Source organism: Periophthalmus magnuspinnatus, chromosome 6 (genome assembly GCF_009829125.3).
Source record: "Periophthalmus magnuspinnatus isolate fPerMag1 chromosome 6, fPerMag1.2.pri, whole genome shotgun sequence".
NCBI classification, from domain to species: domain Eukaryota; kingdom Metazoa; phylum Chordata; class Actinopteri; order Gobiiformes; family Gobiidae; genus Periophthalmus; species Periophthalmus magnuspinnatus.
The window spans coordinates 1297797-1311680 of record NC_047131.1 but is presented as its reverse complement, the minus strand read 5'-3'; the positions used below and the strand labels follow the sequence as shown (position 1 = coordinate 1311680).

Here is a 13884-nt window from a genome sequence, read left to right as displayed (position 1 = left end):
TGTTTGTTTACACGTGGAGAAAATAAGACCAGAGCCATGAAATACTGTATGTATGAGTCAAATCTGAGTCCTGCTGTGAGACGAAGACAAAAGGAGATGAGGACAACTGGAGACGAGGATGACAGGAAACAAGGACGACAGGAGATGAGGACAACTGGAGACGAGGATGACAGGAAACAAAGATGACAGCAGACGAGGACGAGAACAACAGGAGATGAGGACAACAGAAGACCAGGACAACAGGACAAGGACAACAGGAGATGAAAACAGCAGGAGACGAGGACAACAGGAGACAAGGACGAAAGGAGATGAGGACAACTGGAGATGAGGACGACAGGAGACGAGGACAGCAAGAGATGAGGTTGAAAGGAGATGAGGACCACAGGAGACAGGGACAACAGGGGACGAGGACAACAGGAGACAAGGAACTTGTGTCTGTCACAGTCTGAAGCTGAGTGTAGCTAAATCGTGAGTTTGGAGCAGAGTCCATTCATTGTTTCCTCTTCTCCTCTTCCTCTCCACCTCCACACATGCTCGTGAACATATCACGTGCGTGTGAACTTGAGCAGCCATGCCGCGCTTTGGCCTACGTCCTCCAACCGGGTCAAAGTCCCAAACAAACCATGCCATATTTATTTTGTTTGTTTTGTTTTTTCAGAGTCTAGAGTGTGATGATGTCATACTCCCAGACGGGGAGTTATCATGAAATATCTGATAGACACATTATACACACATTTTGAACCTGATTATTATTACAACAAAAATCAGCATTTTAACAAAAGTCATTTTAGCTGCCCACATCTGTATTAAATATCACTGTCCAATAGAATGTTGTGATGTCATGTGGCAAACAGCAGTACTTGGAAATGTGTCTGGATTAGACGGCACATGTTGACAGCTGCTGAGAGCTGGGAGCCTCTGTGTCACAGTACTGAGAACAGTATTAATCTTTAACTAGCTCTAATGGCGCTGGGGCTTTTAGGCCTGCGCTTTATGGTCCAGGGCAGGAAGTCTTCAAAATGCTGGTAGATAAGAAACATGTTTTCGTTTTGAAGTGAAAGTTGTGAAAATCACTATCCATTCACACATCTGTGGGTTACTATAGAAGTTTGGATCTCCAGCTCATAAAATCCCTGAAAAAGTCAATGTGTTGAGTGGGGTCTCTGGTTTCTATGTGGATATATTTAATCTTGCTAAAGGTCAGAATGAAAACAGCAGGATTAGGGGAAAGACGATCCTCTGACCGGCTCACTCCATGCAAGGCTTTAGCCATAACAATGAATAACCAGCAAACTGTCCACCAATAGCTGCTCTGACCATGTGCTCCCTGTGTGTTTTGTATCAGGAGAATCTCTGACCCCAGTCCATGTGATCCCTGTGAGTTTTGTATAGTGATGGGACAATAAACAATAATACAATAATACTTTAACTTTAATCATTATCATGATATAATCTTTAATCTCAATTACTTTGGCCATAATGATAATTGTCAAAATTTCAATATTGCTTTTTCAGTTTCTATTGATACGGATCAAAGATGAACAGCGTCACTCTCAATGTGATTTTTGCTTCTCTGATCAGTGATAAACAAACGCAGAACAAACAGTGAAACAAACATAAAACTGTTTTTAATCCTGTGCTGCGTCTTTACTCTATTAGTGAAACTCAAAATACATTTTAAAACATTCAGTATTCTGTAACTAAATATATTTTCAAGGTATTCTTCCAATCACTTCATTTGTATAGATCTCTTTGAATAGGAGTGAAGTTTTAGTGTAGTTAGTTTCTCTCTTCAGAGAGACATAAAGCAGTGTCCAGCAGCGATCTGACCAGGACTGAAGAAGCAGCAAAACGTCTTCACTCTGAAACGTTAATGTTCATTTTTCTTTTACTATCTCTTTGACTGTTCAGTGTGTTACCATAAGAACATCGTCCTATCACAGTAATATGCAGACATCAGGACAAACATGAGGAGAAACATGAGGAGAAACATGAGGAGAAACATCAGGACAAACATGAGGAGAAACATGAGGAGAAACATCAGGACAAACATGAGGAGAAACATCAGGACAAACATGAGGAGAAACATCAGGACAAACATGAGGAGAAACATGAGGAGAAACATGAGGAGAAACATCAGGACAAACATGAGGAGAAACATGAGGAGAAACATCAGGACAAACATGAGGAGAAACATCAGGACAAACATGAGGAGAAACATCAGGACAAACATGAGGAGAAACATGAGGAGAAACATGAGGAGAAACATCAGGACAAACATGAGGAGAAACATCAGGACAAACATCAGGACAAACATGAGGAGAAACATCAGGACAAACATCAGGACAAACATGAGGAGAAACATCAGGACAAACATGAGGAGAAACATCAGGACAAACATGAGGAGAAACATCAGGACAAACATGAGGACAAACATCAGGACAAACATGAGGAGAAACATGAGGAGAAACATCAGGACAAACATGAGGAGAAACATGAGGAGAAACATCAGGACAAACATGAGGAGAAACATCAGGACAAACATCAAGACAAACATGAGGAGAAACATCAGGACAAACATCAGGACAAACATGAGGAGAAACATCAGGACAAACATCAGGACAAACATGAGGAGAAACATCAGGACAAACATGAGGAGAAACATCAGGAGAAACATGAGGACAAACATGAGGAGAAACATGAGGAGAAACATGAGGAGAAACATCAGGACAAACATGAGGAGAAACATGAGGAGAAACATCAGGACAAACATGAGGAAAAACATCAGGAGAAACATCAGGAGAAACGTCAGGAGAAACGTCAAAACAAATGTCAACAGAAACATGAGGAGAAACGTCAAGAAAATATCAGGAGGAACATCAGGGGAAGCATCAGGAGAAACATCAAGAAAAACATCAGGAGAAACATCAGAAGGAGCCTCAAACTCTTCACACCAATTGCACCAAACTTAATATCTCAATAATATCACATGAAAAAGTATTAATCCTTTGTTATTATTAGTAGTAAAGTATTTTGCACAGATTTTGAGTCTTATAAAGCATCAAATGTTGTGATTTTGATCAAGATTTTAGCTGAATTTTGTTCAACAGAAACAACTGAATCAGTCGTTTTATTCTGTTTTTATTTGCATATTTTTGTTTTGTTCAAATTATGAACATGTCAAAAATACACTCTCAGTCTTTTCAGCAGATCAGACAATAATATAAAATACTTTTACTTTTCAGTCCAGTTCAAAAATGTAGTGGAGTAGAAAGTACAGATACTGCTCTCAAATGTACTCAAGTAAAAGTAATATGTATCCACTATAAAGTATAGTTACCTAATTTGTTTTACTTAAATACAGTACTTTACTACTTTTACTATGTTACACTCCACCACTGGACTACACCAGCTCTAAAATCCAACTAAACAAAGCATGAGGTCGTTATTAATGACGCAAAGGAGCACAAAACATGAATATATTTATCTGTCTATCTGTCTATCTGCTGATCCTTGTCTAAATGACATGAGTGTGCTTCCTTTCTTATTTAACAGTATCACGCGTCTGCCTCGCAACATCACCTCTGAGATAATGACCTTTCTTTCTCAGGAAATGATTGTCTGGATACAACTGAGTTTCTGTTTATAGCACAAATTAATCTGAAGTCGAAACAAAAGCATTGTCAATCATTTATTTTAACAAAAGGAACATTTTAACAAAACAAAGAGAATAAATACTAAAAAAAGGAAGTTGTTTTATAATGTGACGATGCTGGACAGAAGCAGGTCGCAGTCCCCCAGCAGATAGTCTCTTTTTAAAGTGGACATTTTGTTGACCACTTTGAAACGCAGTGACCTCTGCTCTAAGTCCTCCTCCGTGACGCCATCGAAGAAGAAGTCCTCGTTGAAGATGGGGTTCCGACTCTTCCTGATGACCGTGCTCCTCTGCTTCTGGACTTTACCTGGAACCAAACTCAGGCTCACGCTACAGTTTATTATCTTAGGGTCTACAGACGGCGGGTACAGGCCTTCGGCGCTGATGAGACGGACTCGAAGTCTTAGGTTTTCAGGACAATACTCTGCGAATAATCGTAAGCTCCCATCTTTTCCTATAGGCACCATTCTTTCCTTCATCAGCCTCTCACGGTGCAGGTTCAAATCTAAAGGGAAAACCACAGGGGGCGCCAGGCTGCAGTTACCAGGCAGTTCGGATAGCGCCTCTGACCCCCGCCTCATCACGTTGGGGCTGTTGTCCGTCGAGCTGCCTTCATCTGTGGACAAGGAGTTGTTCCTTGACACCATCGCCTTCCTGATATTCCGAGACAGAAGCAATTCGTGGCTTAAAGCTTTGATAAGCGAAGACTTTGGATATCGGTTCAAAAGAGGCGAGCTAAATGGCGAAGATTCTGTTGAGGATGTTGTGTCACTGTCCACTGCGGGTTGCCAGGTAAAAGATCGTGGGGACAGCCTGGAAGACAAGTGGTTTAGGCTGAAGGAGGATGGAGAGGGGCACGGGGAAGAGGTTGGAGATAGTTTAGTGCAAATGCTAGAGCGACTTCGGGGGAGCAGTAACGGGGAGGTGGAGTCGCTGTGGAAAATGGATTCTTTCCGACGAGTGTGAGGGCTTTCCAGTAGCGTGCAAAAGCCGTAGCACGTTTGCGTTTTGGCTAAATGTGGGAGAGACAGAGCAGCTTGGCTTTGGGGATCGGCGTTTGTAGTTTCCTCGTCACTGCAAGCGTCCGCCGGGTTTTCGTCAACGCTTTCCACTTGTATTATATGCGGATTGTATGTTTCGCGGTGGGCAGGTTCCACGTCAGTTTTCGGCAGAGCAGGTTGGACAGTTCGCTGGATGCGGCCCGTGTCGAGGTGGTGGTGGGTGGACGGAATGGTGGGAGGGATGCAGAATTCGGGAATGTTGTCCGGGGTGATGACGTTGGGGCAGGAAATGCGCTTGGGTTTGGGGACTTTTTCGCCGAACATGATCTCGCCGAGTTTGAGTTTGAAATCCGCTGGAGGCACGGGCTGGACGCTTCTGTCCATGGACTCACGCAGCCTCTCTACAACCCACATGGGAATGTTCACGCTCAAATCTGTGTCAAATAAATACAGAAATAAGTCAATAAATTAATATGAATGGTAGAAACTGCAACAGAAAGAATTGTCATTATGGTACAGTGGTCCCTCACTATATTGCAGTTCACCTAAATGGCCTCTCTGTTTAGCTGATTTTTTTAGTGTGCAATTTTATATGCTTTTTTATAGAGCGTATGAGCGCATTGTGTTCTTTGTCCTGATTGGCTAAGGGACTGTAGACCATTGTCCATCAGTCTCCTCCGTGCCGTGTCTCCTGTACAGTACAGAATGTGTTCAGACAAATTTACATAAATGTTGGATCGCAGTGTGACTCTGAAGTGCTGTATGTTTGCAAGTTTTCTCCTCGACAAAATCTGCAATGTCGATGAAAATTTCTGCACCGACAAATTTCAGAAATGCTGAAGTGTTTCTCGGCACGGAGAGGTGCCTCTGAGGATACCACTGGAGCAGAGGCATGTGAACAACACATTTAAAGTGATCATTGAGGAAGAAGGATATAATATACAAAGGCACTTTGAGAGTGTTTAAACAAGAAAAGTGTATAAAGTGTGTAGTTTTACAGCCTTAAAACATATATAATAATTGTAAAAAATACAGCTGACTACTTCAAGGATTTTGCCTATTGCGGGTTATTTTTAGAACGTAACCCTTGCCATAAACCAGGGACCACTGTAGTAGCTCAATAAATATACATGGATTTTGCTAATGTTTTAGTACACTGTTCACCGTACACTGTAAACTGTTTTTTTTGTTTTGTTTTTTGTTTTGTTTTTTGTTTAAAATGTAATAAAAATTGCTTTGTTTTGTTCTTCATTTGTGTTACTTGTACATACTGGAAACAGATAAAAGTTTATTTTATTTTTATGCTTACTACTTCCTACATTTTACACATCAAATATAAGAAGCAGTATATGTGGAATCACGAAATATATGCAGTCTGCTTAATATTTTTCGATAATGCAAAGGGAGGACACTTTGAGTATTAAAAAAAAAAAACTGTAGTTATTCAACTTTTTTTCTTTGCTACATAAGTCCATATCTTGCTTTGTATATTTGATGTCTAAAATGTAGGAAGTAGTAAAAATAAAGACAAAAACTTTGAACTGGGAGTATATAATATAGATATTTTGCTGTGTTGTTCAATAGACTTGAAATCTTGCACTGAATCGTTCCAAATGTGCCATAAGCTTGAATCAAGTGGGCTGCTAAATAAATTGAAACACTGCCTTTAAAAAGAAAATAAAAACTAAACAAAAGTCTTATATTCAAGTAAAAATCCAGAGTGTTCTTACCTTGACTGAAGCAATAATGAACGCAGATGAGTTTATACAGAACAAACAGGAGGTGCTGACCCGTGTCCAGTCCAGCTCTTCTGAGAGTGTTCCAGAGCTCGGGTCAGCTTAACTCCAGCCCGGCTAACCACGCCCCCCACACACACACGAAGGACCCGCCCCCTCCATGCTCACACCTGTTCCCATGGCGACGCTGGGCTGGGACCACACAGCTGAGAGATAAGATTACCTCAACAGATGTTTTAAAGCGAGACAAGCATCATCAGGTCTTTACACAGAGAGAGGTCACTCTGGAGCTGGGGTTCTTGTTAGTGCATAAAGAGTCCACTGCCCAGAAATACGACAGGAGGAGACGGCACCACACGGAGTGGAAAACTACCAAAGCAACATGTCAGATGGGGAGAATTTTAAAGTCCCCATATGACATTATTCTCTGATCTGTGTTCTAATGTTGTTTCCTCATCACAAACAGACCTGGAGTTGTGTTTTGTTTCATTCACACATGTTTAACACACAAACCCTGTAGATTTAGGCTGAGTTCTTCCCTCAAACTGAAAACACTCTGTTACACCTTGTGATGTCATCATGTGGTAATACAGGAAGTGCGCCATTGTGTTTTTAAACTCCATACACCTTCACTAGAATCACTTTGATAATTTCAGTGCTCGGGAATTGTAAATCTCTACTGAATTAAAGGTAAAAGGAGCTGTTAAAAACTACCTCTTCATGACATCACAAGGTGGAGCAGAGCACGTTGGGCTTTGGAGATGTAGACAGACTAATAATGTGTGAATATAACAAAACACAACTCCACAACAATTTCCAATAAAGTTGAGATGCTATGTGAAACTTAAAAAAATAAATTTAAAAAATAAAATAAAATAATAATACAGAATACAATGATTTCCAAATCCTGTTCAACCTATATTGAACTGAATAAACTACAAAGACATGATATTTAATGTTCAAACTGATTAACTTTATTGTTTTTATGCAAATATTCACTCATTTTCAATTTGATGCCTGCAACACATTCCAATAAAGCTGGGACAGGGGCATGTTTACCACTGTGTTACATCACCTTTCCTTTTAACAACAATCAATAAGCGTTTGGGAACTGAGGACACTAATTGTTGAAGCTCTGCAGGAGGAATCCTTTCCCATTTTTGATGAATGTACAACTTCAGCTGCTCAGCAGTCCGGGGTCTCCGCTGTTGTATTTTGCTCCACACATTTTCAATGGGAGACAGGTCTGGACTGCAGGCAGGCCAGTCTAGTTCCCGCACTCTTTTACTACAAAGCCAAAGCCACGTAACATGTGCAGAATGTGACTTGGCATTGTCTTGCTGAAATAAGCAGGGACGTCCCTGAAAAAGACTTTGCTTGACATGTTGCTCCAAAACCTGTATGAACCTTTGAGCATTAATGGAGCCTTCACAGATGTGCAAGTTACCCATGGGCACCAACACACCCCCAGACCATCACAGATGGTATGGATCACACTTTTCCACTTTGCATCAGTCCATCTCAGGTGAGTTCAGACCCAGAAAAGCCGGTGGCGTTTCTGAGTGTTGTTGATATTTGGCTTTTGCTTTTCATGGTACAGTTTTAACTTGCACTTGGAGATGTAGCGACGAACTGTGTTAGTGTTCCTGAGCCCCTGTGGTAATATCCTTTACACAGTCATGTCTGTTTTTAATACAGTACCGCCAGAGGGATCGAAGGTCACAGGCATTCAATGTTGGTTTTCGGCCTTGCTGCTTACGTGCAGAGATTTCTCCAGATTCTCTGAATCTTTTGATGATATTATGGACCATAGATGATGAAATCCCTAAATTCCTTGCAACTGTACATTGAGAAACGTTGTTCTTAGACTGTTGGACTATTTGCTCACGTAGTTGTTCACAAAGTGGTGAACCTCTCCCCATCCTTACTTGTGAATGACTGAGCCCTTCGGGGATGCTCCTTTTATACCCAATCATGACACTCACCTTTTTCCAATTAACTTGTTCACCTGTGGAATGTTCCAAACAGGTGTATTTTAAGAATTCCTCAACTTTCTCATTCTTTTGTTGCCCCTGTCTCAGCTTTAGTGGAACATATTGCAGGCATAAAAGTGAAAATGAGTGAATATTTGCATAAAAAACAAAGTTTATCAGTTTGAACATTAAATATCATGTCTTTGTAGTTTATTCAGTTCAATATAGGCTGAAAAGGATTAGCAAATCATTGTATTCTGTATTTTTTATGTTTAACACAACTGAGGTTGTATGACTAGTAACACATTATTTCCACATGCTTTTTTGTATAATTTGATAATCAGTTTCAATCATCAAAAATTAATAAATAAACATGTATTCAAAGAAAGCCCATCACGGCCGCCATTTTTTACCTCTGTGGTTAAAACTTGTGGTTTACAATAAAAATCTGCCCTGTGTGAGGCTGTGCAGATGACACCACAGTCACTGTGTTACTGAGGGGCAACATTATGAGAGTCAATGGTGAGGAATGGGATTTTCTTCTGTAAAAACTCCAAACACTAACAGAGCTGCTACAGTTTAATAAAAATGTAAAAGTCTGTAACTATGATAAATGTTTAGTTTCTACCACTAGACACTAAAACAAGGAAATAAATGACATGAGCAGAAAAGCAGCTCTCTGACATCTTTCTCGGGGGTTTAAACACACAACAGAGTGTTCTTAACACTATTACTGTGTGTGTACAGTGTATGTGTGTGTGTACAGTGTGTGTCTACAGTGTGTGTCTACAGTGTATGTGTGTGTGAAGTGTATGTGTGTATAGTGTATATGTGTGTACAGTGTACGTGTGTGTCTACAGTGTGTGTGTGTGTGTGTGTGTGTGTGTGCACAGTGTGTGTGTACAGTGTGTGTCTACAGTGTATGTGTGTGTACAGTGCATATGTGTGTGTGTACTGTGTGTACAGTGTATGCGTGTGTGTATGTGTGTACAGTATATATGTGTGCGTGTGCACAATGTATGTGTGTGTGTGTGTGTGTGTGTGTGGATATGTACAGTGTCTGTGTGTATGTACAGTGTATGTGTGTATGTGCACTGTGTGTGTGTGTTTCTGCTAGTGCCTCTTGAACAGGTGATGTTTGAGATTTATTTCACAAACATTTTACCTGGTTAAATACAGGTTAAATCAATTAAAAGAACATTATAAAAAGCTGGCTGATAGCTAAACCACAGGCACACCGCACACACACACCGCACACACACATACACACCACACACACAGCTCACACACATCGCACACACACCCCACACACACACACACACCACACACACATACACACACACCCCCACCGCACTCACAGCTCACACACCCCACACACACACCCCACACACACCCATACACACACACCCCACACACACATACACACCCCGCACACACACCGCACACACACACACACACAGCACACACACCGCACACACACCACTCACACACACACCCCACACTATCAAATTTATCACTGATACAGACTTTGGATCAGACGCAGAAGAAATGAGCCTTTCTCTCCTTAAAGAGCATGTTTCTGAGTCTGTGGTGCAAACAACAGTTCCACAGACAGAAATGAGGCAGAAAAAGCAAAGAAACTCATTTAGTGTGTGGTTCTGTTCACAGTTCTGCCTCAGTGTCTCATTTTTCAGAATAAAATGACGCCACTGCACAATCTCTACATTAGATCATGTTTTATAGAGACCCAAACTCTTTAAATAGCACTTGATTCAAATTGAGCATCAGTGATTCTTTGACTGTTCCAACCGTAAAGTCTCGGTTCTCTCATCTCTGCTTCCCCCTAGTGGTGAATGAGCGCACTACAGCACAGAGAAAGACTCGTCAGGATAAATGCAACATAATGATCAATGATTATGATTATGATTATAAAACCATCAAGTGAAAATAGGCCGGGCTGTTGGATCTGTCCTCACAAACTGTGCTGCCAACACACGGACAGTGAGCACAGAGGTACCAAAGGAGGTCACGTGTTTGTATTTGTTTGACTCTCGAGCTGTACTTACGTCAGTCAACGTCTCATCGCACCAATGGCCAATGAAAAAGCAGTTTTGCAATTTAAAGCACGGAATAAACTAACTTGCATTTTTAAATCTGTGAAGATTTACAGTGGACAGTTGCACCACACGGGGGCGCTTCGGGATTACGCTACCACAAAATGCTACATCATTAGAACAGACTTAGACTTTTCTTACACCAGAGGTCAGTTCAAGTCGCTATTTTTCTTACAGCTTCATCTTCCAGTTAAATAAAAAAAAGTGAAAAGTGGAAGTGTTCTGAGCTGTCCAACAGTGAAACAGAAACATGACTAACGATAAGAAACAAAGCACCCAGTACCCAGGACATGCAGGGGGGACTATGTCTCTCAGCTGGCCTGGGAGCACACTGGGGTCCCACCGGAGGAGCTGCAGGAAGTGTCTGGGGAGGGGGAAGTCTAGGAGCCCCTGATAAGCAGAAGGAAATGGATAGATTTGTTCTTTGGTTTATGTGAAAATATGACAGAACCTTTGTATTTACTGTTTTACTGATTTTGTGTTTGTACCCTTTAGATTTACATTTGCTGATCATTGAGACAGGTGCCGTGTCTTGCCCAAGGGCACAGCAGCAGTAGGCCTAAATGTATTACAGTAGCATGACTTCTTCATATTCATCATTTCCTACAAATCCTCGAAATAGCAGAATAATTTCTTCCCATTTTGGCTACAGAATACAGAATACCAGAAGCAGGGCCGGCCCTAGCTTTCAGGGGTCCTAAACTGAATTTGTCTCTGGGGCCCCGACAGCGGATGCCTCCTGGCTCAGCTATTGGTGATTCACATTTGACACATTATGACTCTGCTCTCATTCTTGACTAATTGTGTTTGTGTTTATATGACCAACATCAGACTGAAAACATCCAGACTGAAAGTACTATAGTCACAAGAGCAGAACAAACATATGAGGGGGTTAAGATTTTTCTAGACATTCTAGAAATTCTAGACATTTTTTCTTTGTTTCTGGTGGATTTTAATGTCTTCCAGTTGGCGACAATGGTCTTACATTACATTATAAATGGTCCTTGCACCAGTGTAAACACATAGCTGCCCTCACCTCTGCCCGACTCAAAAACAAATGTAGCAGCAGCAGATATTTTGCGACTATAGATATAAATAAATGTGATTGTTTTAGAGGGATATTTAGGCTGCTGTAAACACACAAGCCCAATGTGTGCAATAAAACTTGATGTATTATTTCCAATATAAATGTATGTGCTCTTGGGGGCCCTCTGGTGGCCTCGGGCCCTAAGCAGCTGCTTAGTCTGCTTACAGTCTGGGCCGGCCCTGACCAGAAGTAAAATATATTTAGTAACGTGCACGGGGCAATCAGAGTACTGTACTCTAAATACCCTGAATACTTTTATACAGTAAATACTTGTGCATTATATTATAATGAAAATCCTGAAATATAATTACAAACTGCGTTATTTTTGTTGCTCTGTTTGTTCTGCCTCTTTATGTTTAATTAGAGACGAAAATCACACATGCACGCGCTGGAAGAGTGTGTTGGCTTTTTCCTCACAAACACTGCGCAGTTCAGAGCCAAAATGACATGAAGTACCGCCATGCAATTCATTGGTTTTAGAAAAGTAACTGTATTCAGAGTACTACCAGATGAAAGACTAACTGTACCGGAACACAGTACACAGAATTAGTATTCAGAATATGTATTTTCGGCTACTTCCAGCTCAGGAAACATCCCCGGGCTTATTTGACATTGTGCTGCACGAGGCTGGTCCCGTTCTGAATTTAACCCTTCGTAAAAGCAAAACGCACAGATTTCAGATGCCTTTCCTTGTCAGTTGTCACCGGACATTTCCTCTCGCGCGCGTATCAGTGGGAGATGGAGAGGCTCGCGTGACGCCGCTTCCTCTCCTCTCCGCTCCCCTCTCCTCCCCTCTCCTCCCCTCTCCCTCTCATCTCTCACTGTACGATAACGAGGAGGGGCTTGGTGCGCGTGCTGGAGGAGAGACCGTGGCCGATGTGTGTCGCCTGGTACTAGCCGTCCATACATCCAGCAGGTCAGCGCTCGTGCTCAAAGGAGGAGGCGTCAGGTCGCGGGGTGCCATGCGTCCATTTTATTAAAGCTCCCTAACCGTGCGTGCGGGAGTGCGTGCGGGAGTGCGTGCGTTTCGGCGGTGCGCTGTGGAGACCGCGAGCTCAATCGGCGGGTCGCGGACAGGGTGGCGGGCCGAGGAGCGCTGTTGGCTCGGCTCAAGAGCGCTGCAAACATCGCCAATCCGCTGGCTCTCTGCGTGACATGTAGGCTTCGCTGTACCTCCGCGTTCGGCTCTGGATAACACCGCTCGGCTGCTTTCCTCCGCCTACCAGACATCTTCAGCCGCGACCTGAGTGTGGCCATGACAGGCTGCTGCTGTGACATTGACTCGTAGAAAGAGGTAATAACGTAAATATCTGATTGCTCTACTTGTTTGGTTGTACCGATGCTTTGGGTTTGTGTAGGCTCGGTTATTTTTGGTGATTTTTGGGGAGGGAAAGTAGGTTAAAACGCGCGCATCCCGATAGCCTCCCCGCACTGTGCTCTGTCCATACTCGGACTTGACCTCAATGTTATCTGGCTGGGCTCAACATCAGAGCTGACACTGGCAGCGAGAGGCTTTGCGCGCGCGTGATGATGTTGTAGTAGGCTATGTGTGTGCGTGCGCGCGTGTGGGAATGTCTGTGCGCGTGCGTGGGGATGTGTGAGTGAGGATAAAGCTGGGGATTGTTTGGTGGAGGCGGACAGTTCAGTGGGAGGCATGACTGGGAATAGACACTTCCTCCTGGGCTGGATAACTCTACTTTATCTCACGTATGCGCGCGTTGGACACACCCCACCCAGTCTTTTACTTATGGTTATTATAGAGGCACGTGCACGTACACCCTATTCTTCCAATGTTTTATCTCTATCTGCACATTCCTTCCCTTTGTGAAGCTTAAGTCAAAACTATTTTACTGAAAAGAAACCCAGGATTTCATAATATTTGCAATAGTTTACCACATTTGGGTTGACAGGCTTGATACTACATTTTACCGTCTGCTCTGTCAAGGGAAAACTGAGATACAGAACACCACTCTTACAGTTAAGTTCTGTCTTAGAAGTGAGCACATCTTTGGTTTGGATATAGGTCAGATTTTTATACAATGCTTTTCCACCTTCAAGGCTCAAAGCAGTTGAAATGAGCCTTCTACCAAAAATATGTGAAATCCCACACTGAGTTTTGTCCTCCTCGTGCTGCTGTCTGGAGGATACCGGCTCTCACACGGATTGGACCCAGAGTCATGTGACTGCAGACAGGGTGCACTAGTTTAAAAGTGAACATGTAGCTTTTGAGTTAATTCATCATTATAGACCTTGTGTTCTGTCATTTGGATGGAAGAACACAGCACATGTTTTAATTAATGTCAGATAAGGTACATTAA

The 13884-nt window shown here is 42.3% G+C and overlaps 2 protein-coding genes across 2 annotated transcripts; one reads left to right on the top strand and one right to left on the bottom strand.

Moving 5' to 3' along the window:
- Window positions 1-260: 260 nt before the first annotated feature.
- On the top strand, window positions 261-2983 carry LOC117372447 (involucrin-like). The gene is made up of 2 exons (XM_033968261.1): window positions 261-443; window positions 1961-2983. Exons 1-2 carry the CDS (start codon window positions 261-263, stop codon window positions 2981-2983), a joined length of 1206 nt encoding a protein of 401 aa, XP_033824152.1.
- A 762-nt stretch (window positions 2984-3745) lies between these two features.
- On the bottom strand, window positions 3746-6456 carry c2cd4a (C2 calcium dependent domain containing 4A). Its single transcript, XM_033968152.2, has 2 exons — window positions 6387-6456; window positions 3746-5090 (listed from the first exon to the last, which is right to left on the bottom strand). The coding sequence occupies exon 2, from the start codon at window positions 5068-5070 to the stop codon at window positions 3757-3759; it is 1314 nt and encodes a 437-aa protein (XP_033824043.1). The 5' UTR covers window positions 5071-5090; window positions 6387-6456; the 3' UTR covers window positions 3746-3756.
- Between the last annotated feature and the right edge of the window lie 7428 nt (window positions 6457-13884).